General features: G+C 39.0%; 1 protein-coding gene across 3 annotated transcripts in view; it reads left to right on the top strand.

Annotated features, from left to right (window-relative positions):
- Positions 1-26,499, top strand: part of Homer1 (homer scaffold protein 1) — a 109,268-nt gene that overhangs the window by 40,490 nt on the left and 42,279 nt on the right. For 2 of the 3 annotated variants that reach the window (NM_031707.2, XM_006231775.5), the window contains exons 3-5: positions 4,101-4,232; positions 6,733-6,825; positions 13,971-14,110. In NM_031707.2, the coding sequence (NP_113895.1) occupies positions 4,101-4,232; positions 6,733-6,825; positions 13,971-14,110 (365 nt within the window). Of the gene's footprint in view, positions 1-4,100; positions 4,233-6,732; positions 6,826-13,970; positions 14,111-24,479; positions 25,358-26,499 lie in introns of those variants that run through there. The other variant, XM_039102105.2, reaches the window with a different exon arrangement.

Consider the following 26,499-nt stretch of genomic DNA (forward strand, 5'->3'; position numbering starts at 1 on the left):
ATCGTATGGCTTAGCAAGTAGTTACATTGTGAGCTGGTAGAGCTGAATGGGGTCAGGCCTGCTCTCTTTATGACGGTCCATTCAGTAGAATTGAAGGAGTTCTTAACAATTCCTCCTAGAGCACATTCCCAACAGCCTGATTACCTACCTCTCGGTCCCACACACATTTGAATGTTCTATAATACCTCCTTCAAATCACAAAGTCCAAGGGCATGGGACTGAGAGTCTGCGTTTGGATCCCAACACCCAACATAGTCTCCAGCTCCAGGATCTGACATCCCTTGCTGATCTCTGTAGGCAACAGGCACACATACTGTGTGGCAAAATACTCATAAACATTAAGTAAGTGAGTCCAAACAACAGCAGAGACCCTTTAGGAGAGCACAGTTAAAGACACCTAACAATGGCAACCGCTGTATCCTCATAGGCAGTTCAGAGTCCTTACATCATGAAGGCTGCCAAGCTGAAAACTAACACAAGTGTAAGAAGAAATCTTAGAAGTTTTGCTTTTAGGAGAGGCAGCAAGTACAATGGCTCCACCCCCAGCCCCTCAGTTACAGTTATGGCCTTGAAGAGAACGTTTTCAAGGGCATCCTCACGCTCACGAGTGTAAGTAGTTGTAAGGATTAAGGAAGTTAGTGTCAGCAGAACACACTTCATGCAGGGTGGACAGGATGCTATTCAGAAGGGAGAAGTCTGCTTAACTAACTCACATTCCAAACATCAGATCCTGAGGTCTCCTCTCTTCATTCTCTGTTGGAGGTTGAGGCCTGTCTTACCTCTGTCAGTTCTGTGCAGAAGTTAGGGACAGAGTAGAGCCATAGACCCAAACCACCTCACTGAACCTGGGCCTGCTTGCACTTGCTAGCCATGGGACCTGACCCAAGGTGTTTAACTTGTGTGCATCTGTTGTTCACACGGAAAAAGGATTGTTATCCAAATAATTAGTCTTTCTTTTCACTTTTATGTGAATGACTGAAAAGACTTAAGATGATGATAGTTATTTTCCATGAAGTGTTATTTAATGAAGAGTAACTGCTCATAAATGTTTGGTTTCGTGAGATACGACAGATGTGACGTACAGGCTTTAGACTGCTAATGCGTTTTCCCGCCTTGAACTTTCTGTAATCGATGGTGTCATCTGAACCAAAGTACAAATAAAATGTGCTCTTAGTAGATCGGGTACAAAAGGTGGAGGTGCAGGTCAACTGAAGCAATCCATACTTAGGAAGAGAATTTGCATTGAAATTAAGTGCATTTCAGCTTTTTCAAGTCTTTTCTACTGTCTCACATCCATCTCTTTGCTTTTTCATTGTGTTAAAAAGCCCAGAGAATCTTAAGAAGAAAATGTTCATGTATTCTTGTGTGTGTGTGTGTGTGCGCGTGGGCATGCACGCGCTTGAATTGTACACATGAACACATGAACCTGTCTTTCTGTCCTAGTTTTCTTTTTTTGTGACAGGTTCTCACTATTTAGATCCGTCTGGCACTAAAATTTTTCTGTTAAATTCTTAATTATGTCCTAATCAAAAAATTCTAAGAAATAAAAATTTCATGCAAAGATTATTTGAGGTTTTTTTTTTCAGTGATTCAGTGACCAGTAGTATAGAAATGAGGAAAGGTTCAGAGTTTAGATTAGAATGGATCTCTCTAACAAGTCACAGAAAAGTTATTTTGAAATGGTTAAGTGAGCGCCAATGCCCTTAAGTACATCATCCTTCTTGTTGCTGATTAAATGTATGAGCACCAAGCCTTTTAGAGTTGCTGGGGTCTGATGCCAGGATTCCCCTTTCACCTTGTCTAACACTTGGGTCCCTCCTCGGATATTTCTTGGAGAACACTGAAGGTTCACCAGATGCATCCTGGTCTTTATTTGATTGCTCTGTCACATCCGTTTAGACTTTCCTCTGTTAGCTATTTCTTTACCTGTCCCAACCAGCTCTGTGACCACATTGCCTCTCTCACTGTGTGTCTCAGGTTTCCAGAATTGTACTTGGTAGCCCATAAGTACTCAGAGAGCAGCAGAAAATCCTGACCCTTTGTTGTTTATTTATAATTAAAAAAAATTAAGATTATCTATCTATCTATCTATCTATCTATCTATCTATCTATCTATCTATCTATCTATCAGGGTTTGCCTGCACATGTGCATGTGTACTGTGTGCATGCTCGGTGCCTGAAAATGACAAAGGAGAGGGTCAGAGCCCCTGTAACTGGAGTCACAGATGGTTATATGCTACCGTGTGAGCGCTAGGAATCTAACCCAGGTCCTCTGTGAGAGCAGCAGATGCTTTAAACCACTTACCAGCTTCTCCAGCCCTAGTCTTATTTGCTGACTGTTCCACAAGTCAGAAGAGTTCTTAGCTATACTTTACGTACTCAAAATGGTATGTTGGTAGAAGCAGTTTTGAACCAAATGGTGACGAAGGTTTATAAATACATACATTTTGTACAAAGATAAAAGCTCTCATAGAGCAGTGGATAACACATCTGTTTCCTGTGAGAAAGAAGAGAGCCGGCTTCTATTGTGCCACCTTCTTTTTCTTAGTAGGACATATGTGCATATGTCCTTGTTGAAAGTTCAATGTCTGATAGTTCATAAATATTTTATATTTGTAGTGTTCTTCACTTGATAAACAATTTTTTCATAAAATGCTGGATTTTCGTTGCATATTTATTAGTGTGTTAGATGACAGGTTCTGAATTTGACAACATGTATGTTTTTGTTATTGATGGAATTATATTTCTTAATTTTAGGGGGCACTAGACTATGCAACTAAAAGTGATCCTTTTTCTAGCACTGGCAGAGAACATGAGTTAATAGGATGTTACAATACCTGAAATATGCTATGATCTTCAGACTTAATCCTTAATTATTAACATGAAATGCTACATTTTCTAAGAAATAACATGAAATAGAAATGATAATGCTACCAATCTATGAAAAAGGAAATGAAAATATTTCTTAGGAATTTGTTTTTTCCTATAGTAGGAAAAAAAACCTGCTAAGGTGATTGTAAATCTCTTTTTCTGTATAAAAATATATTTTATGTAAATCATATTTTTGAAAGAGCTTTATAATACATCTTTAAAATATATATATTCATCCACATATTATGTTACTTTATTTTTGATTTAGTTTTATATATGTAGGTGTTTTGCCTGCCTGCATGCCAATGTGCCACATTCATGCCTGTTGCCTGGAGAGCCCAGTAGAAGGCGCTAGCAGATCCCCTGGAGCTGGAGTTACAGGCAGTCGTGAACTACTGTACTATGTAGGTTCTACACATTGAGCCCAAGTCTTCTGCAAGAGTGGCCAGTCCTCTTAACCACTGAGATCTTTCTCCAGCTCCTCATACATTGGTTTTTGAAAGGTTCTGTTAAGACCAAAGCGTATTGGTTTCTAGAGAACAGTGTCCAGAATTAATAAATAGTGGTCCTAAATATGAAAAGGAAGAAGTTGACCACATTCAAAACTGTCTGAAGGCTCCCTCACCTATGCAATGTCCTGGTTTAATGGCCACACTAACAAAAGGGGGCAGTAGCTGGACAACTGAGGTAAAAGAAGCTGCTAACATTGTCTGTCATCAGCTTATTAAAGGCAGTGGTTTTACAAGGTGCATCTTTGGGGCCTTGGCTTCCAGCTTAGTCAGTAAATTGCTTACATGTGCAGATATGAGGGTCTGAGGTCTGTCTCCACCAGGCATGTGCTGGGCTAGGTAGCTTCTGCTGCAGTCTTAACACTGGGGAGGTGGAGTCAAGTAGATTCCACAGCCTTCCCATCCAGCCAACTTAACCTATCAGCAAGCCCCAGGCCCTAGTGAGAGAGCCTCTCAAAAGCAAGCTCCACAGGCTGCGCACAGGTGACAAGCATGTGTGAGCATACGCACGCACACACGCATGCACACACACACAGCTTTGAAAGTTTGTGGGTCAATTAACACATGTCTATAGTTCTAGTCATATATTTCTGTGTTGCTGCAGTTCTGATCATTATCTGTTTGACTCTGAGTTACTGGTGATCCTCTTCCTGCAGCTGAAATGGTCATGCACTTACCTGCCACTTTCAGCTGGCTACTTCTATCTGTTTTATCTTTCAGGCAATAATAAATAGCACCATCACTCCAAACATGACATTTACTAAAACATCTCAAAAGTTTGGCCAATGGGCTGATAGCCGGGCAAACACTGTTTATGGACTGGGATTCTCCTCTGAGCATCATCTCTCAAAAGTAAGTTATTTCAGCAGATCTTTGTGGAAATCTTCATCTCTAATTTGTGTGTCCTAAATAGAACTAGGAGGTGGAGAGTACAAAATATAGGAGAAATTCGTTTAATATTCTGAGAAGTATAGTGACTTTAAGAATATTAATATATTAAATGTTATATAAATAATTATAAATAATACTAAACTATAAATAATTGATCATTCATAATTCTTCATGAAGACTTATTGTGCACATTAAAACAGTCACTACTGGTTGAAAAGGGCCTTCTTGTATTGAATTATCTGTGTGGAGGAAGTAAAAGGTAAGAACTCTGTTCAGAAGGGGTTTTGCTAAAAACTATGACCCTTTAGTCGGAGGCAGCCTGCAAGATAAGTAACCTTCAAACTTCCAAATTCATTACTACCATTAGGAGTCGACACAACTTAGATTTCAGGTGGAATCTGTTGTTAGGGTTGTCATCTGTTCCTTAGGACGACAGTGATTTGCCTGAACCTAGAGCCACAGAAATGTGTGCAGTACAGAAGAGGTTCAGTAGGCACCCAGAGGAATGTCTTGAATAATGCTGATCAAATGAATTACGACGGCAGAAAGACATAAAATGCAGAGCATCAGCAGGCTAAACGCTGGAAATAAACAGTTGTCCTGCCTGTAAATAAAGCCGCCCATGCCTAAAGCAGGAGCACCTGAGTTCTTGTGGCTTTTACATGGAAAGAAAGGGGAAGGAGTGCGCAGGAAAGAGAGACAGCCGCCAGGGGCTGATGGTTAGGATGAATGCTGTTCGCTAGATGTTGCACACAGAGGTAACGGCGAGTGCTGCAAAGGCCCTACCCTACTTCAGATGCGTACGAGGTTAACCACTGTCTTTGTCCTGTTAGACCACTCTCTGTGAGGTACTGGCAGTGAGTGTTGCGTGATTTGACTGTGCTCGGCAAGTCCTGCATTCTGAGTGTGTTTTTGGGCTGTGATATAGGTGTGTTAGATCAAAATTCCTCAGTGTAGCAATGCAGATGAATATTACTTGTCCAGAATGATCTCCTTGAGAAGTTATATGTTTATTCTAATACATCAGACACTACTCACTTTACAGAGCTTCCTGTGGGTTGTCTGCTCAGGGAGAGAAATTGTTAAGTAGTTTCTACTACATGAATTTCATGATTTATACAACAAAGAGCTAAAGTCTAAGTTGGTTTCTGAAACAATCTTTTATGAAAAACTTCTTAGTTAGGCTTAAGTAATTTTTTTTAGATTTATTATTTATTTATTTTAGTTATGTGAGTACACTGTTCGTCAGATCCCATTATAGATGGTTGTGAGCCACCATGTGGTTGCTGGGAATTGAACTCAGGACCTCTGGAAGAGCAGTCAGAGCTCTTAACCACTGAGCCACCTCTCCAGCTCCCAGGCTTAAGTAATTTTGACAGTAAATTTGATCCTTCGTTATATGTTTCCAAGTTGCTGGGTAACTAGCAAATATAGTTAAGGATTAGTGAGTCAAGACCTGTCAATCATACAGTCTCATCTTGCCTCTTGTTACTTGTTTTAAGTGAGTTAGAGTGTGTGTGTGTGTGTGTGTGTGTGTGTGTCTGTCTGTCTGTCTGTCTGTCTGTCTGTCTGTCTGTCTGTGTCTGGGAATGGCTTTTATCTTTTTCCTCTTCAAGGTAGAATATACTTTTAGACAATTATTACTAGTTGTGACCCCAGCACTTTTTAGTTTTGATTGAATGTTGAATATTGTGATATAGTTCACATTGCAATAACCAACTCCAACAGGTGCTTCAAGTTACATGGAGAATTTGGGTTTGGGGTTTGTTGTAGAGCCCTCCTCCCTACCTCTGAATGTAATGGTAGAGTAGCTTCCATATCCCAAATATAAACAGGTACTGTATGTGAAATGGTGCTCCTGTGGGTTTCTAAGAGTCAGCATTTCATGTTAACTTTTTTATCTCAACAACATTTTATGTTATTTTTTTTTAAACTTAATGTTATTGCTTTCTGTTACTGAATTGGCTGTGTAGAAACCTTTGCTAATGTTTTTTAGTTGTTGGTAATAATACTAAATATAACGATAGGTAATAAAATGATGACTTACACAATATGAGCATTTTATATTTTATTAATAATTAAAAACTTTTTCTTACTATTTGGATATATAAGAGATAATTGAGTATATTTTTTTAGTAATTAAGAAAAAGCATAGCATGTTTTTGTCTAGCGATTCTACCACTCATGTGAGTCTTAATAAATTGTGTCTTAATAACAAAAGAAGAACACAGATAAGCCAGCTTGCCAAATTCTGACTTCTCTATGTGCTGATGTTTTGAACAAGACTCACGCAGTGCTTATATGCAGGTGTCGGAGTTTTTGCTTCTTCCCCATCTTCATACCACAAACTGTTTGTTGGGAGGCTGTGCTGTTTATGTAAGAGTCAGTTCATAAAATGAAGGAAATATGGGGTCTGTGGAATACTGCTACCCGGTTATGGATATAGTCTGTGTGTGTTCAGTTTGCAGAAAAGTTTCAGGAATTTAAAGAAGCTGCTCGGCTGGCAAAGGAGAAGTCGCAGGAGAAGATGGAACTGACCAGTACCCCTTCACAGGTGGGTGTGAGGCCCTGCTCTCATGAGGGCGCCTAGCTCATTTCAGACCGCCCCTGTATGCCAGAGTAAAATGGGGAGCATAATGGCAAAATAAATTACCAAGGCAGATGTAGAAGTACACTGCTTAACCAATCTCCGCTGACAGAGAACGTCAGTGTTTACAAGAGTGTTTTTAAATCGTTACCCCAGATAATCTTTATATACCCATTAAGAGAGCAAAAGTACTAGATGATCAACCTGTGGTTTTGTCCGTGTTCTTTTATTCAGGCAATAGTAAGACAAGTTTGGCTACCAGAAGCTCTCAGAACAAACAAACAAACAAACAAACAAGAAATACACTCATGTCCTGGGAACTAGGTGTGGCACATCATGTAGAACCCCTGGGGAAGCCCGAAGGGAGGCGTGAAGAGGCAGAAAGAGCAAAGGGAGTCTAAGCTGGGCTTTGGATTTGGGAAAAGTAGAACAGTAGTTTAGGATGCCCTAGTTTGAACAACTTCATTGGCTCTCCATTTCTGTGGAGGTGATGAAGACAAAGGAATACGCTTCTGCAATACGAGGCCAGACGAAGAAACTGGTTTGACGTCGGCGTGGCTAACTTGTCTCCATAGCTGTGCTCCCTGCTAGGCCCTTAGTTTCTCCTAAGAGTTGGCTCGTTCGAGAGGAAGCAGAAGACCTAGTCAAAGCATTAAGACAGTGGGTGATTGGGATGAGTGGAGGTGCTTATGCGCAGGCTCGACAGCCTGAGCTCTCTCCCCAGAACTCACAAGGTGGCAGGACAGAGCCGATAGCCTGGTCCTTTGTACCTCAATGTCTGCATTAGCTTGTGCATCCTCTTCATAACAACAACAATTTAAAAATCAAAACAGATATAAAACACTGTAAAATACAAGGCATATTATTTGTTCTTCCTGATCTTAAAATCTCCTTATTTCTAACTATTTGATAAACCTCACTAAGTATAATGGTTCATTTTTATTTTCATTAAGAGTTCTGCTAGGTGCTTTCCATAAAGACAAAATCTTCACTGCCCATTGAAGCCAAGGCTCACTCTTCCGTATTTGTGGCAGTCTGGGGGTAACTTGGGGTGATGTTTGTTAAACACGTTGAATCTATCTGTCAAATGCTCTACTACTCTAATGATTTCTTTAAGCATAAATCTATTTAAAGTTATATGCCAATATGTGTTCAGAGTCCGATTCTTTAGGTGAATGATTTTGTTGTTACCAAAAAATAACAAACAGCACATTCAGTAAGTGAATACACAAAATATCAATGAATTGTAATGAGTAATAGATTACCATTGTATTTATTTACTGTTTCTCCAGCTATAACTTAATGCTATGTTTAATTGATTGCAAATGACTACAATTTGGTAAGCTAATTTCTTCTCTGTAACAGACAGGAAGTCTTTAAATGTTTGCTTTTGTCAAACCAATGTAGAAAAGGTAATCATACTTGAAAAATGCTGTGATATAAAAATAATAAAGAATATCTTAATTTGATCAGCATTTGAGATATATTCCTAATTTATCTTTTCAAATATTTGAAGTCTATTAACTTACAGTGTAGGAGCCAGAGAGGAAAAGTAGAAAAACAATTTCTCCTCCTGCCTACATTTGTGATAATGTAATGCTTCTGTTTTGTTTGGATGAAATAGTTTAAATGGAAGAACTGGTGATAGCAGGTGATCAAAACCTTTGTTTAGTTTTTTGTTTTTGTTTTCTGAGGAGGCAGACTACATTAGTTCTGAGTGTGAGTGTTGGGATGGATGTAGTGTAGTGAGAGGAATCACTTGTATACCTGACTCTAGGTTGGATGCCCAGCACCTCAAATCAAAACAGAGCGAGATGGGAGCACAAGGTGGCTCAGTGTAAAACCACATGCTGTGAGCCTGGTGTAAAACCACGAGCTGTGAGCCTGGTGTAAAACCATGTGCTGTAGACCTGGTGTAAAACCACGAGCTGTAGGCCTGGTGTAAAACCATGTGCTGTAGACCTGGTGTAAAACCACGAGCTGTAGGCCTGGTGTAAAACCACGAGCTGTAGGCCTGGTGTAAAACCACGAGCTGTAGACCTGGTGTAAAACCACGTGCTGTGCAAGCCTGGTGTAAAACCACGTGCTGTGAGCCTGGTGTAAAACCACGTGCTGTGAGCCTGGTGTAAAACCACGAGCTGTAGGCCTGGTGTAAAACCACGTGCTGTAGACCTGGTGTAAAACCATGTTCTGTGAGCCTGGTGTAAAACCACGTGCTGTGAACCTGGTGTAAAACCACGTGCTGTGAGCCTGGTGTAAAACCACGTGCTGTGAGCCTGGTGTAAAACCACGTGCTGTGAGCCTGGTGTAAAACCATGTTCTGTGAGCCTGGTGTAAAACCACGTGCTGTGCAAGCCTGGTGTAAAACACGTGCTGTGAGCCTGGTGTAAAACCACGTGCTGTGAACCTGGTGTAAAACCATGTTCTGTGAGCCTGGTGTAAAACCACGAGCTGTAGGCCTGGTGTAAAACACGTGCTGTGAGCCTGGTGTAAAACCATGTGCTGTGAACCTGGTGTAAAACCATGTTCTGTGAGCCTGGTGTAAAACCACGAGCTGTGCAAGCCTGGTGTAAAACCACGAGCTGTAGGCCTGGTGTAAAACCACGTGCTGTGAACCTGGTGTAAAACCACGAGCTGTGAGCCTGGTGTAAAACCATGTTCTGGAGGCCTGGTAGCCTAAAGCTGATCCCTAGAACCTGAGTGGAAGGGGAGACCCAGCTCTTGACTCTAATACCTCATTCTGTAACACTCTGTGACCCTTCTCTTTCTTATTTCCTCCCTCCATTTCTATCTCTGTCTCTCTGTCTCTCTCCTCCCTCCAAACCCCTCTTATCCTTTTACTTCACAAATACACAACAAACATTAAATTTAAATTAAAGCACAGAACAAAAGCATACATATTTTCAAGTCAGACAGAATTAATTGTTTTCTGTGACTGGGGAAGATGCTTAACCTCTGAGTGCTTATATACCTGTAGCATGGGTGTTATATCACTTGCTCTGTTGCACCGAGATAGGTGGCCATGCTTAGGACAATGGCAACTCATGGTTAGTGGATGATGTGTGCTCTAGAGCCCATCTTGAATCTTGGCACTGACCTTTACTAGCTTTATGAACTAGACAAGTAAGTGATGGTGCTAGGATGTGCATACATGAAAAATGGGAGTAAGACCAACCTATTCTCACTTACTGTGAGAATTCAATAAGGATTAGAAAATCTTTATACACAGTCAATTTTTAATAAGTACAGGTACCTATTGATGTTGATGTGGTTATAATGGTGGGGTAATAATTATAGTCTTTAAGTCGTCTGGCACATAATAGTTGTTAGGAAAACATAGATGCCATATGTTGGGGTTTTCATTGCTTTGGTAAAACCATGACCAAAAGCAACTTGGAGAGGAAAGGGCTTGTTTGGTTTTCATAACTCAGGTCATAGACCATTGTGGGTAACCAAGGCAGGAACTGAAGTAAATACCATGAAGGGACTCTGTTTATTGTCTTGCTCCTATGTCCTCTTCAACTTGCTTTCTTACATAATCCAGGACCATCTTAGAGATGTCACTGCCTGAGGTGGGCTGGGCCTTCCCACAATGGTCATTAGTCAAGAGCGTGCCTCACAAGCTTACCGACAGGCAGTCTGATGGAGGCCATTCCTTAGTGATATCATCTTCTCAGATGACTAGCTTGTGTTAGCGGACAAAAGCCAATAGTACGGCATGCATCAGAGTTCTCTTGAAGGCGTGTTGAAGCACGCTGTAGGTTTAATTTACTAGCCTAAGATGAATCCTTTCCCAGAGATACTGATGCAATTGGCCCTATGTAAGAAATGATAGAAACAGACAAGTCGTCCCACCTCCTTCAAGACCTGAAATGAAAGGAGTCTGCCAGTAAGACCACAGTTCACCACTTCATATTGTTCAACTTGCCACAAAGACTGTGTATACCCCGGCTTAGAATGGAAAACGTTAAAGTTAGCATGAGTGTGCAAAGTAACACTGTAATATAGTCAAATCTGTATAGGTTGTAATCAGTGTAGATGAAGTCTAAAACAGTAGAAAGGGAGTGGAAGGTTGGGAGAACAGGAGACTAGGGATTCAGGCTCTGTTTTGTCTGTTGGGATCAAAACTAGTAGTTGATGTAGTCAAGAAAGCCCTGAGGCTTGAAGAACAGCTCGGTACTCCCAAGTACCCTGGAGGTTGAGGCAGTGGGATTGAAAAGTGCCTGGGCGCGACTGGCCTGAGAGCCGGTCTGGACAACTGAAATAAATAAGACCCTGTCTGAAAATGGCAGTAAGAAAGAAATAGGGTTGAGCTGTATGTGATACGGTGCTTGCTTAATATGCAGGAGGTCCTAGATTCAGTCCCTGTTGTTGGGGAAAATGTGGAGAAAAATGGTTTAAAGCAGTGAATCACAACTACTTAGGCAAACGTCGGTCTCCAAAAACGTTTACATTGCGATTCATAACATTAGCAAAATTACAGTTACGAAGTAGCAATGAAAATGATTTTATGGTCAGGTCGTCACGACATGAACTGTATTAAAGTGTTGTAGTATTAGGAATGTTGAGAACCACTGTTTTAAAGGATTCTTAAAATTTTTATGCTAAAATTCAATGATTTTAATTCTCCAATGTTTTTATCTAAAACCTTTGAATATGTTGTTGACTTGAACCCTACTTTTGTCTTCCTAACTGTACTGATAGTAATTCTGGGAGGTCCCTGCAGGCTCCATAGCAGCAGGGGAAGCAGACTGGGAGGAAGAATGAGTCTGGTTCAGCTCCGGTTAGATAAGAGTTCTTGGAGTCTGATATCAGCTTATTTTTGCTGTATCTAAGCACAGCACACTTTAGGGTCCTTTTTTTTTTTTTTTTTTTTTAAGGTAACAGTTAACTCAGCCCCATGAGTACTACAAAGCTTAAGACATGTTCACAAGCTCTTTTGTCCATACTGACTTAGAAGCAATGCTTAGGATAAGGGTGGAGGGGGACTGGCCGGGGTAAACACAGTTCATGTGGGAGTCAGGACACAAGTCACTTAGACTGTTGTAAAGTACAAGTGACGTCTCTCACAAGGATGGGTTTTATGGCCCAGAAGTAGTGCTCAAGGTTTAGGGGGAGAGGGTCTGGGGTAAACAAGCATATAATATTATAGGCAGAGAGGGCAGAGCCTGGCCCAACTGGAAGCAAATGGGGTTGCGAACTCCATTTCCCCCAGCAGTCTGGGAGAACAGCCAAGTATCTTCTCCCTCTGGAGAGATGAGCTGTGTATTAACTTTTCCTGGCGTCTCCAGCATCTGTGTACTCAAGGACCTTTTTGTCCTTTATAACTTTCCTTTAGTCTTGAGGTTGGTTTTGCTTTGTTCTGCTCTTGTTTTTAAGGTTGAATTTACTTTGGCTTGAAGTTCAGAGGGCTGTAATCCATTATGGCAGAGAAGGCGAGGTCATGTTGCATCAGAAGTCGAGAGACAGAAGTCCAAGTCAAACCTTGGGACTTGCAAAGACAGCCGAACACCCTATTATATAATGTCTCTGACATGTAGTATATATGACATGTAAAATACATAGTGTACTGTATATACTTAATTCACCTGTGAGTTTTATTTTACTTTATAGCCATTTACTTTTCAGACATTTTAAAGCACTTATTTGGTTTTTATTAAAATACCCTAGTTTTGTGTTCAAATTTCAATAATTTGCATAATGTTCAATCCAGTTATTTATTATGTAAGTACATGGCACAAACAATCTTGAAGGCAAATACTGCTGGCTCTTGTTAAGCATTTATGCAGTTAATGGAGTAAAACAGTGAAAAAGACACAAGGAGAGCGAAGGTTAACTTCAGTCAGTGCATCTCATGTCATGAACTCGGGACGGAGAGATGGCTTAGCAGTTAAGAGTGCATCATTCTCACAGGAGACCCAAGTTCAGTTTCCAGTGCTTATGGCTGGGAGCATACAGTACCATGTCACTTCAGCATACACACAAACACACACACACACACACACACACACACACACACACCCCTACACATAAATTAGGAAATAAATATTTTTTAAAAAAATAGTATGGGTTAGTTAGTTCATAGTTGGGTATATTCCTAAATGTCTACTGTTCTGCTAATCCTTACTATTGACATAATTGAAAGCTTAAATTAATTTATTAATTTTTAATTAATTAAAATTAGATTAATCTGTTAGATTTTATATTTAGAACTCTGTCAAAGACCTCCATTATAGGACTTGAGTTTCAGAATTAAAGTAAAAGTGTCTCTTGTTGGATAGGAGTAGAGGAAACCTATGGCCTTGCTATGTGCTGCACATGCACTGTGCCCTGTGTAAGAACTGTCACAGTGGTCGGGAAACGGGATTTCAGAGATGGTGGTTCTTCGTGGTCACAAAATATAGGAAATAATTTATAAGAGAGTATGACAGGGTTGCCTGAAATCTCAACTCCATCTTCTTTATGTATCGAATTCATAAAGTTTCTCCCTCAGATTATCCTGTCAAATTTGTATACAGAAAAGAAAGATATTGACAGCTTTATTGCTGTATGAAAGAATGAAGTGAAATAAGTTCTTTGTGAACATTAAGTAATAAATTGCCTTAAAAAAAAATAATAAAGTGTCTGCTTTAGTTTAGCTAAAAGGGCTGAAACCAAGGAAATGTCATTTCTCGCTTTCTTGGAGTTAGTACGGAGCCTAGCGAGGAGGGTGGACCTGCTCCTGCCTCCTCCCCTGTCTGGGCCACACATGGCTGAGGTACTGCCCAGGCTGACCTTAGCACACTGTCCTCCTGCTCAGCCTTGTGAGTGCTGGGATCCCCGCAGTCATCACCTTCATGCTGCTTAGTTGCTTTTAGTAACCCAAATAGTTTTAGGTTTTTGAAATTATATTTCTAAATTGTTATCTTTATAATTTATTATATTTTGATTAGTTTTCTTATGAGTTGATTTCCTGCCAAAAATAGTTGTCTTTTTAAAATTTAATTTAAAATTTCAACTGCCATTTGATTCATCACAAAGAATTCATTTAGATGAAATTGTGTGCTTGAACAAAACTGTGACACTTTAAAACACTGTCTTACTTTTTTTCTCTCTCTCTCTCTTGTTTAAAGGAATCAGCAGGAGGAGATCTTCAGTCTCCTTTAACACCAGAAAGTATCAATGGGACAGATGATGAGAGAACACCCGATGTGACACAGAACTCAGAGCCAAGGGCTGAGCCAGCTCAGAATGCATTGCCATTTTCACATAGGTACACATTCAATTCAGCAATCATGATTAAATGAGATGGATAAATATGAAGTTCATTTGGTTTCAGAAACTCTTGAGTGAAAAATCCCAGGTCAGACTTCTTTAATTAATTAATTGTTTGCTGTTGCTCAGATTGACTGAATATTTCCATTATCTGTGTAGAAAAAGGAACGTTAATTATAGGAGAAACTTTTTCAATGGACAAAACATTCCATTCTATCTATATTTTAAAGATCCCTTTTGCTAACCAGTTTTCTGATTTTCTACATGTTACGTAAGACTAATAACTTGTGATTAGGATCAATGGACTCCTGCTCCAAAGGAAAGCCTTGCCACAGGCCCACAGAGGTGCCACAGAGGACGGGGCCAGGCAGGAACCCGTCAGCATTGAAGGTTGTTTTTGTATGCCAACAGGAGGAAAGCTTGAGTTGCTGCTGATTCTTAAAAGAATTCTGTATTCTAAAAGATACACATCATGTTCTAAATGCATTTTAAACTAGTGACATTAGTTATTGGGCATACTGTGGTATTACTAGACTACAAAGAGGAATATGAAGTGGCACCATTGAAAGTATTTTTTTAAAAAGCCTGTCTACCTTAACACTAATTTTTACCCTTATTTAAATGCTTTTTACTAAACAGTTTTAGGTAAAATTAAGAAAACAGTTTTGTTGACTGCACATCTTTTAGAAGGACCAACTTTTAGAGAATTACATTCTTTGACAGATTAAAAATTGCAAAGTGAGATATTTCAAACTCTTAAGTGAGTTTTATTGCCGTTGGACTGCATTAATACGGACATACGATTAAACTTAGTAGACCAACACTGAGGGATCTCCTTACCAGGCTGCAGAACAAGGAAATTAAGCAATAAATGGGACTTGTGAATGGAAGGACACTCTACTGCTAGTGCTAGTAATTCTGCATAAGATGGTATACATTTTGAAGAAAGCTGCTTTTAATTACTTTTAATAATGATTTTAATTACTCTAGTGCAAGTGCTTCCTCGAGCTATAAAGGTAGCTGAGCACAGCAGACCTTTATTCCCTCAGTCTGACTCCTGTACTCATATTCATTTAGTGAACGTAGTCTTTTAACAGAAGACCACAGTTCTTTGATAGCGTTACAAAACTTACGTTATTTAAACGTTATAAAGAACGTTATTGTAGGATAAAATGTTAAAAACTGTATCAAGGACAGGAAGAATTCCTATCTATTAAGTAGTGGTTTCCACCTCCACTTAAGACTGAACTGCACTGAACGGTAACTGTATACTTGGTCTGACACCTAGATTGAGCCATCCGCACTGAATACTGTGACATTTAGGAGTAAGAACTTTTAAATTTAACATTTAAAGAAGCTACTTGCAGTTTATGCACCTAAATTTGTCTAAATGTTTTCCATTTTGCTGACCCCGTTGTATTCATACTGCTCCCCAGAGCCTAGAGTTGTCCTCATCCTGACTTCCTGTCCCTGAGTGTCTGAGAGGAGTCACTTTCACTGTAAAGACACTGCTTCTGCGCCTTGTAGGGAGGACTTGACAGTGCTCCCATAGAAATCCTACATTATTTCAACCTCAGAGTTACAGTAAAGGCAGCTTATAACCAGTCTTTCTTATTATTTTAAGAATTTCCAGCCCTAGTGTTTTATGAAAGTATTCCTGTGAATTTGATATCTTATGATCCTATATTCATCTAATTCCTTAACTGAAATAAAAATGTCCATGTGAGGTAGGTTATTTACAGCGATTGCAGGAGACATGGTGTTCTTCAGAGTTCCCAAACCAGGATAGTTTCAAATAGGTTTTTCATGGCTTCTGACGAAGAAGACCGTAAAGTTCCCTGCAGTGTGTCAGTGATGTGCAAGCTGAATTAGTGCGAAGTGTCACACTGTGAAAGCACGTGCTTTTGGCTTATTATGAGAAAACGAAATCTTTAAATTCAGTTTATGTGTCTTAGGTCCAGTTTACTTTGATTTGACAACTCAGTTCTTCTGACCCCACCCTAGTATGTATGTATATGTGTGTGTATGTGTATGTCTGTATGTATATACATACATATACACACACATTGTATACATATGCTATATATACAGTATGTGTATATATATACTATATATGAATATATGAATATATATATTCAATTAGTTAATAGTACATTTAAGCCAAATATCCAACATAAGCACACTATGTAAGTATCTATCTGGAAAGACCTATATAGAATTGAGATCAACATTTCATGAGTTAGAAACAAAGGATTTTATAATTAATATTACTTAAGTCTAAAGTACCCATATATTTAAATTAGATATGCAATTTTTCCCTCTTGGCAAAGAAAGACAAAAATCTTGTGTTTAGAGATGATGTAGATTGTCATTTTTGCCTTTCCTTCCTGAGTACTTGTTTTAACAACAACAAAAAAAGACTAGTTTAAGAAAAGGGATTGTCCAGTATTTTTCTGCTTTGTTAAGTCTAATTTTACTGTTAAACAGAGAGCAGAATCACTGGAGTACTGGGGGGGTTTTTTGTTGTTTTTTTTTTTTTTCTTTTCTGTTTTTTTCGGAGCTGGGGAGCGAACCCAGGGCCTTGCGCTCACTAGGCAAGCGCTCTACCGCTGAGCTAAATCCCCAACCCCTGGAGTATCTGTTTTAAAAGAAAGCCAGGACCGTTATGATGGCCATACCCAGGGTACATAGTGAAAACAACAGAGACCAAGCAATGAGAGTGTGAGAGTACCAATCCACCAGTACTGCTGCCGGACATGGCAGCTGCCTGTGCTTTTCTGAAGAGTCATAGTGTATGCTAAGTCTAGAACCATTACTTAGTAAAGAGGCTATGACTTTTATTTGGGCCTGAAAATTTTAGTGGTGTGGTCATAGTCTATTCTGTATTTGTAAGCTTTATTTTTAAATTACTGTGTTGATTTAGGAACACAAGAAATGTTTTTATTTTTAATTATGAGTGTATATAAGGTTTTCAGATATGCACAGACTACAATAATAGACTCCCATGGAGATACCACTTCAGCCTTAACAGTCAGGGAGAAGGAGCCTCACTTTATCACCGCACTCACCCTGCTCTCCACTGATCTGTTGTTACTGCGGTGTGGAGGTTCACACGCATGCAGGTCTTCACACATGATGGGTAGGCCCGCACCAAGTGAGCCTCTCCCAGCCTTGCCGTTTCGTTTTTTTTATTTTAATCTTACATGTATGGGTGTTTTGCATCCAGGCATGTCATGCCTGTGTCCACAGAAGCCAGAGAGGGTATCAGATTCCCTAAAACTGGAGTTCTCGATGATCGTGAGCGAGCCATTGTGGGTGCTGGGAACTGAAGCTGGGTCCTCTACAAGAGCAGCCAGCGCTCTTAACCATTGAGCCACTATCTGCCCTGTGTTTTATTTATTTATTTATTTATTTATTTATTTATTTATTTATTTATTTATTTATTTATTGGTTCTTTTTTTTTGGACTGGGGACCGAAGCCAGGGCCTTGCACTTCCTAGGCAAGCGCTCTACCACTGAGCTAAATCCCCAACCCCTTGTTTTATTTTTAAAGCAAACGAGATACATAATTTCAACCATGATAATTTAAGATTATCTTGAACTCTTAAGGAAATGTATATACTAAGCTATTATAGTTTTTATTTTCCCTAATTCAGTGGCATAATACCTTACCTTGAGTCGTTTACTACTTTCTTTGGTTTCTAAAAACTCTACTGCTAAATTACAATGTAAAAACATAGGGCTCGTATATACTGTAGAGTGCTGTAGATGTCCTCGTCATCAACTATGCAATAACAGTCTGATCGACACATTTCAGGAGCGATCACTCTTTGGTGTGCTTCTTTAAATACTTTCAGAAGCTTAGGATGTGCAAAGCAGGAAGACTGTGGGTGTAAATGTTTACTTATTTCTTTGAGAGTGTTAGTAAGTCTTTTCTAAATTGCTTTTCTCTTCAAAATTATCGTTAACTTAAATGATAATTATCTTTGAGGTTAAACAGAAGCTCATTGACAAACTAAAGTGACTTTTTAGGGCATTCTTTGAGATCATAGTCTTATATCTGGGGACTAAAATGTCATTAGACCCTAATAGACTAACTTGTATGTTTGTGTGGGGAAACGTTTTCCTCTCTCATTCAAGGTAACTGTTTGCTGCCTGTTGTTACTTGTGTAGCATTCTAGAAAATGGCTAGGTTTTTTATAAGATTTAAGACAATAGAAGTAGTTTTATATTATTATAGTTCTGTTGGAATGTGATCCTGAAATTATTACTGAAAATTAGAATTTTTATTTCGCTAATGACAACCTTGACTCTCAGAGATGCAGTGTAAATTGATACCTCATCTTTCCGAGAGTTCAGAGCACAGGGCGGCAGTATGTGAAGCTGCTTTTGCACTGACGCATTTTGATAAGTTTGGCTACTGTAATGGTAAAAGGCTCCTCAGGCACTGACTGCATTTGGGTTCTTCCGATGGGGGATGATCCGTTCTCGTGGTGCTGCTGGACTTATGCATTTTGGAGGTACTGCATGTATCTTCCACACTGCTTGACATTTTCTCTGATCTGTGTGTTTGCACCAACTCATTAAAAGAAATATGCAGAAATATCTTCTAATTCGTTGATCTTCGCTGTATGACAGTTATAATATTAAACACTTGGGTTGATCCACTCTGTTTACATTTATCTTTCTAAGCGTCAGAAAGGGACTAACTTGAAATTATATCTAGAGGCTTTGTATCATTTCAAAAATTAAATTTCCTTGGATACTTTAGGCAATATCTTAAACAACTTTTTAATAAATTTAAATATTTATATTTACGTAAGCTAAAATATACATGAATGTGCTTTTTAATAAATTAAATACAGTTTATACTTATTTGCCAATTCACAAATAAAAAAAAAAAGTGAGCAGTGGTGAGAGGTCTCAGTGCTGCCTGGTGTGCTGTCGCAGGCCTCTAGTCCTGGTGGTGCGCAGGCAAAGCAGAGGAGGCCTCTGGGAGTTCGAGGCCAGCCAGGGCTGCAGAGTGGGACCTTGTCTCACAGAGGTCTAACTCACCACATGCCGGGCACATTCAGGCACATTGTCTCCCTCATTCTTAAGTAGTAAACAGAACTAAGAAGGTTATAGTTATGAGCTAAAGTAAAAATAATTGCTGTATAAATTTTTATTTGGAATAAATCTATACAGCTAGGATTTAATTCTATCATTAGAAGAGATTTTTACCACTCATAAAATTGTAGGTGAAAAACTATATGTATTGCAGCTCCCATAACCGCCACAGTTGTGATTTTTTCATTGTCAAATCTCAAAAATTAAATTTTTTTCAGAATTAATATGAACACTAAGATTACTTGAGATCATAATGAAGCAATTTAGAAATGCAGAATTTACTTTACATAATTATAAAAGGGTGACATTTTTTAAGTGCTATCTTGTTAATTTGCTTTTTAAATGTTGATCTGCATTCTCTGCAGAATGAGAAGCAATTTATATTTTTTTAAAAATAATGTGCAACGAAGAATAAAGTTTATCAACCAAAATTATTAAATCATTTTCTGAATAGATATACCTAATTTTCTGTCTTAAATTCTTGAAAACATGTTTTCATTTTTTTTCTGAAGTCAGCCAAGATTTTGTGTCAATGTTAAAATTTGCTAAAGCCTTTTACTATCAGTCAGTATAGGTTATTCATGAGAAAACTATTCTGTGAGATCCAGACATTTCCAACCACTTCCAGTGCAGGTTAACCCCTTTCCCTAGTTCATCTACAGCGGCTGTCAGCTTCCCTTTACAGCTGTCTGCTGGCGTTAGATAGGTGGGAGCAGGCTATGGGTGAGATCCATCTGGATTATGATCCCTCTCCTCGGAGGATTTTTAAAATCCCCCTTTCTCTTTATGTCCTTAGCAAAGCACTGTATGGGTTCCAGTGGAGAGAGGCGTGTGGTCTGGACAGGTCTGCTCCAGCACATGAGGAAACGCTTTTTGTTTCTATTTGATTCAGACCTAAGAGGAGTAAGGGTTAAGACCAAAATATAACAAACCCGGAGAGCGGCAGGCACACCTCATAAATGGGTGAGAATTTGTGATGTATCAGGTGCTGGTGAAGAGCGAAGAGGTCTGTGGTACACTGGAATGTTCAAGACGTGAGTCAGGGGTGTCATCTAGGCTACCCACCTGATCGCTCATCTGGAGCTGCGAAGCCTTGAACTCAGCCTCTAGAAAGCTCACACCAATGCTTGCTTCCTACATAAGCCTCCCACACTTCATACCAAACTAACCGACAGTGTGCTGAAGTGTGCGGGACTATGCCAGTGCCTGCCTTCCTCACGGGTGGAGAAGGGGCAGCCATGACCACACTGGTGTGAAGAGGATGCCAGCTATCTTCATTACACCAGTTTGCCATCTTTGCATTCACTGTTTAGCTTGATGACTATGCTACTCTTCACGACCTTTCCTACATTGACATTTAAAATATTTGGACTTTGGAGATGAAGGAACTTTGGCCATTATGTGGTTTAGAAGCCACTTTATTTTGTAAAAGTGGGAACAGAGTCAGAGAATGTCCTCTAACCTTATTTGCCCGGTAGCTGGATTGCATCCGAGAGATATCCAGAAGTCTGGACCGTTACAGTCTCCCTGACCTAGGGAGAGCCTCTGTGTAAACTTTAAGAAAGTGTTGTTCTGAGTCACAGGACCTCCTTACTTTATGATTGTTTAACATCTTTGCCTCTGAATGTTTAACTTCTTATTTGGAAATTCTCAATTTGACTAGAATTTCTAGATACCTCTCGTACATTTCTATTTATTTTATATGGATAGTAAAAGATTAATTTTTTGAGTAAATAAATGACATTTTCTGTTGCTGCTGTTAACTGAGATAATAGGACAAGGTGCATCACGTTGGTTCAGCTGGCTCGTTAACATAAGACACGTTAGTAGAACTAACGAAGTACATATTCGAAGACTAATCAGCTCAATGTCCTGATTCTAACATACCCATTCAGCCGTTAATACTCTCTTTTTCCATTTTTAATAACAGCTTTTTAGCAAAATAATTCATGCTAACCTTTTTCCTACGCTCTTTCATAGTCACATATAGAAATGTTCAATTCAGCAGTTTTAGTGTATTGATTGACACAACCTTAACTACAGTGAGTTTCCTCCACCACTCTCCTGTCCCTTGTCTCTACCTATTAGTAACAACCCCGCTGCCCCACTTGCATTCTCTCTTCCATCGCCAACACTGGCACTCGTGACTCTGTGACGTTGCCTACTCTACAGTCATGTACAGGAACTCACGCAGTGTGCACGGAGTCCTCTGGCCCCGCGTGGTAACACTTTAGAGGGATTGCCTGCCAGACTGCTGTGGACAGTAGCTGCCCATTTCACATTTCCAGCACCAGAGCATAAGGGTCTAGTTTCTTTACACAGCACCCGAGCTTTTCACTGTTTATCTTCTTCAACCTCTTGGTGCTGGCATTGAGCCGGAGCCCAAGTGTGCTGAGTAAGCATTCTGCACTGAGCACCGAGCTCCCTTCTCCCACACCCTTTTTAATGATCGCCATCCTCTGGGATAAATTGTATTTTGTCATGATTTTGACTTCCCTAATGGCATCTTCCGACACGCCTGTGGACCACTTGTGTGTCTTCAAAGAAATGGCTACTCGGATCCTGTACCTGCTTTCAGTTGAGATTTGAGTATTTTTGATTTGCGGGCACCCGTTATATATTTTAGATATTAAACCCATGTCATATGAATAGTTTATATATTCTAGGTATTAAACCCACATCATATGAATGGTTTATATATTCTAGATATTAAACCCATGTCATATGAACGGTTTTCAAATGGTTTCACTGCTTCAGTAGGTTGTCTGTGTTTTGGATGTTGTGCTTTTCAGTACAAACATTTTAACCTTTCTTTATTTCTGGTTTACTTATGTGCTTTTCTTTAGTCGCTCGTGTGTTTAATGCCGTATGTTAAGAAGTCACTGACTAGTCTGAGGTCATAAGATTTACTACATACACTTTTATTTTCTTCTGAGTTTCAGCTCTTGAGTTCTAACACTAATCCAGTGTTTGCACGTGCTATGAGGTTGAGGCTTGCCTTCATTCTTTTCACTGGGACCATCTAGTTTTCCTTATTTCCTTTTAAAGGCCATTCTTTTCTCCATTGAAAATATCTTGGCATTCTGAACAAAAACTGTAAAGATAATGGAGATTTATTTCTGAACTCTCAGTTCTGACTCAGTAATAAGTTCTATCCTACACCAGTACTGTATTGCCTTTGCTATTTTAACATTGTATTAATCTTTAAAATTGGGAGGTATGATTTGTATAGTCTCTTTCTTTGTTTTTTGTTTGTTTGTGTTTGCTTGTTTTTTAAAGATCGAGTCTAGAGTGCCTGCAATTTCTAAGCAAAGTTTATTCTATTGAAATTCTAAATTCTTATAGAGACGCTGTTGGCATTCTGATAAGCATTAATTAAAATTAATCTTAATTTCAATACTTTTAAAGCAGATTCCTCAGGATTTTCTATAGATAAAATTACGTTTTCTGCCAACTGATACAGCTTTACAGTATTACTGTTTTATCTAGATGCCTTGTATTTTATTCCCCTAATAGCCCCAGCTACTACAGGATTGATCATTACATGAGAAGTATGGAGGTCCTTATCTTATTTCTGACCTTAACTCAGAGTCTTTCATCAGATATAAGCCCGGCAGTTTTTGTGGATTTTTAGCAGGGTAAACATGTTCTCTTGTATTCCTACATTTTTAACATTTTTCCCATCATACTAATTCCTGTTAATGATTCCTTCTCTTATTCTCCGACAATGTGATGGCTTTAATATTTATACATTGGCAAAGACAGCAATATTCATGGGTTATTTCAAGAAAACAAACCTTGATAGGGAAAATTTTTATTAAAAATGTTAATATTTTTAAAGAGCACAACACTGGCCTCAGTTTTGCTGTATTATTTGTGAAGATTTCCTGTCTTTTTCTCTCTCCATCATACAGGAAGTAGTTTTTATGTAGGATATGAACAGAGCTCACTAGCTACTTGGTTTTTAAGATGTATTATTGTTTTGAAGGTTAAATTTACTCATTTCAAATAATTGATTTCTAGTAGAACTGTTCTTCAGTTCTGCACTGTAGAAATGTCAACTGGTTATTTTAAATGATCATCTATAATGATCCGTAGTGGGTTTTGGACAGTTTTCCACCTAGTTTGCTCTGGAGGGCTGTGTCTGTGGATACAGGTATTTTTAGTGTTTAGTAAACTTCTGCAGTAGTCTTCAAGCAGTGCAGAAATGCTGTGATGACCTCATAGGACATTTTAAAAGCTTTACACACATAGTGGAATAGAAAGTCCTAAAGAAATTAGTGTTAAAAATATTTACCCCAATGTATACACCAAATAGGGTGTGTTTTAATTTTCAACAATAAAAGTAGTCTATGACACTCTTGGACTACAACTTTAGACATAGTTCTGCAAAATGCTTTTTTTAATCCAGGGCACAATTTTGGTCTCTATAATGTGAGGTTAATGTATTTGTAGAAAACATATTTGATCCTATGACTTAATTTTTTTTACAACTAATTTTTTCTGAGGTATGCTTATTCGTAAGCTAAGTTACTCTAAGAGACCACCTAAGAATACTCTCTCATGCCCTACAGAATGCAGTATTCCCCAGTCCAACACAGGGAATGAATGAGTGGTAGTAATGTGTTAAGTCATCTAGTGAAGCAGATTGTGTGTGTTGTGTAAGACCAAGCACACTGCTGTTGTTCACCCACTTCCTTGGCTTTGCTTTGCTTGTTTTGTCTGAGATGTGCTTTGGCCATGTAGCTCAGCCTGGCCTAGAACACTCTTGTCTCCCCTTCCAAGTATTTGCATTACAAGTGTTTGTCCCCACACCCAGCTGGTAGTCCTACCTCTTTCAATACACATCAACTGTTTTGTCACCATTTATTACATGTGGCCACAAAGTCTTAGGTTCTCTGACAAAGAGAGAGAAAGATTCTTAGTGGGATTTTAGAAGCTTTACCACATACAGGACCTGCTAGTAGTCAAGCCCAGGACTCATACCGGACAGAATAGCATATTTGAGATTTGCTGGAGAAAGATATATTGGACAGTAAGAAATAAATACAAACATCACATTTCTAAATCAATTCCTACCCCTTTCCCCAACTACCACTTTTTTAAAAAAATTCCACTTGAACTTTTTTTTTCTTTTTATGGAAAAGTTGGACTCTTTAGTCCCTTGCATCCTGACACTTACTGGATAGTAGATTTTTTTTTCATTTTTTTTTAAATCAGTTCTTCAAGATGGATTTTTTTTTTTCTTCACTGTGAAGGCAGCCAATTTTCTTTGCTGGAGAACTTCTCTGGCCTTGGTTATTTTTGAAATTAGTGAAGTCACCATTTCCCTTGGAGGAAGAGGATCTGCAGTTTATTCTGATTGAAAAGATACAAATGACCCCTGACTGAGAGAAACCCCTGGAAGAAAGGAGACAGCCTAAAAAGACAACTAATGTCGTGCACTTTTAACATTGAAGAATGAAAAGAAGGGAGTTCTTTTTAAAGAAGACACCTGCTTGAATTCTGGGTGAGGAGGACGGCTAAACTAGAGCCATCTAGAGAAAGAAAAGATGGATTTGGGAAGTTTTCATGCTTTAGAACTTAGGAGAGTATCATGGTCCTTGCTTCACTGATATCCAGAAGACTGAGAAGCCCTTGATGAAGGGAGGAAAATCTGCTGGAAATCAAAGTAACTTTGCGATGAAGAAAAGTAAAAAATCCAAGTGGCTGGCTTTCTTGGACTTCTAACTAGACTGGTTCATGGATTTTATTTCTTTTGAAACTTAACAAACTAGGATCTCTTGGCTATGTAATCTTGGCACATGTAACTGCCCAAGTTCATGTATTGTCTGTCATGAATCCTCCGCCCTACCTCACAGGGATGTTGTGAGGCCCATGTTAATGTCTGTAAGTAGTAATTCATGCTTAGCTCTTTGTTGATAGTCTCTGTGTCTTTTTAAAATTATAAGTGCTTTATTACACCTTCAAACAAACATTAGGTAATATTTTTTAAATGGAAGATAATGGCATTGTATGTGGTTCATCACTGAGCATCCTTGTATGAAGAATAATTTGGCTGCATGAGATGTTAAGTTGATTCTTTTACGATTGGGCCTTTATATGATAGTAATAATAATAAAAGCTATGCTAAGAATGTCTGGGTTTCCCTTTTATTTAGATGGTATTACTATAGAAATAAAGACTTGGTGAATATTTCATAACATATAGAAAGAAAATTCTAATCAGGGGAAATCAGGAAGTGAATTGAAGAATTCAAGTTTATACTCAATAATTATAAATAAATAAAATTCTTCCCTATATGATTCTATCATTGAAATATTTATTTTATGATTTAACCTATGTACTATTTAAAAAGGAAAACAAACATAGCTGTAGGACAGTGGTTTTCATCCTCTGGTTTGTGACCCCTTGGGGGGGTCAAATGACCCTTTCACCTAAGACCATCAGAATACTTACATTAAGATTCATTTAAAAGAAGATTCATAACAGTATCAAAATTACATTACAAAATAGCAATGAAAATGATTTTGTGGTTGGGTTCACCACAACCGGAGGAACTGAATTAAAGGATTGCAGCCTTAGGAAGGCTGAGAAGCACTGCTCTAGGTGAAGGGTGCTGTCGGTTGGTGGGCTTGTTTGGTTGGTTTTGCAGTACTGGGGAGGAGGAACCCAGAAGGTCACATGGGCTAGGCCGGCACTCTTAACACATAGCCCATAATACCAAGCTTGTCAGACTTCACTAGAACCTACTACCTACTGTCCACAGTGTCACCATAGGTCACTCAAAGGAGAAATGTGGAGTAACTATACAAAAGACCTGACTTTTACTGATTCGGTTTAGTGGGAGAAATTACTTACATCAGTTCCCATCCCTCCTGTTCCATTCTTTCCCCCAACCCGTGTGTGTGTGTGTGTGTGTGTGTGTGTGTGTGTGTGTGTGTGTGTGCGCGCGCGCGCGCATATGTGTTTTTTTGTTTGCTTTTGTTTTTGCAGTGCTGAGAATCAAACCTAGAGGTTAAACAGGCTTGTGACCTGTGAGCTTTATCTACAGCCTGATTGCTCATTTAATAGTTTTATGATCAATTGATCTAAGTAGGGGAAAGTGGCCCATAGTACACATTTGAATACATAAACAAGCATTTTGGGAATTTTGATCTCCTATTTAAAAAAAAATATGTGGGCTGGAGAGATGGCTCAGCGGTTAAGAGCACCCGACTGCTCTTCCAGAGGTCATGAGTTCAATTCCCAGCAACCACATGGTGGCTCACAACCATC

The sequence above is a fragment of the Rattus norvegicus genome, chromosome 2 (genome assembly GCF_036323735.1).
Source record: "Rattus norvegicus strain BN/NHsdMcwi chromosome 2, GRCr8, whole genome shotgun sequence".
NCBI lineage: Eukaryota > Metazoa > Chordata > Mammalia > Rodentia > Muridae > Rattus > Rattus norvegicus.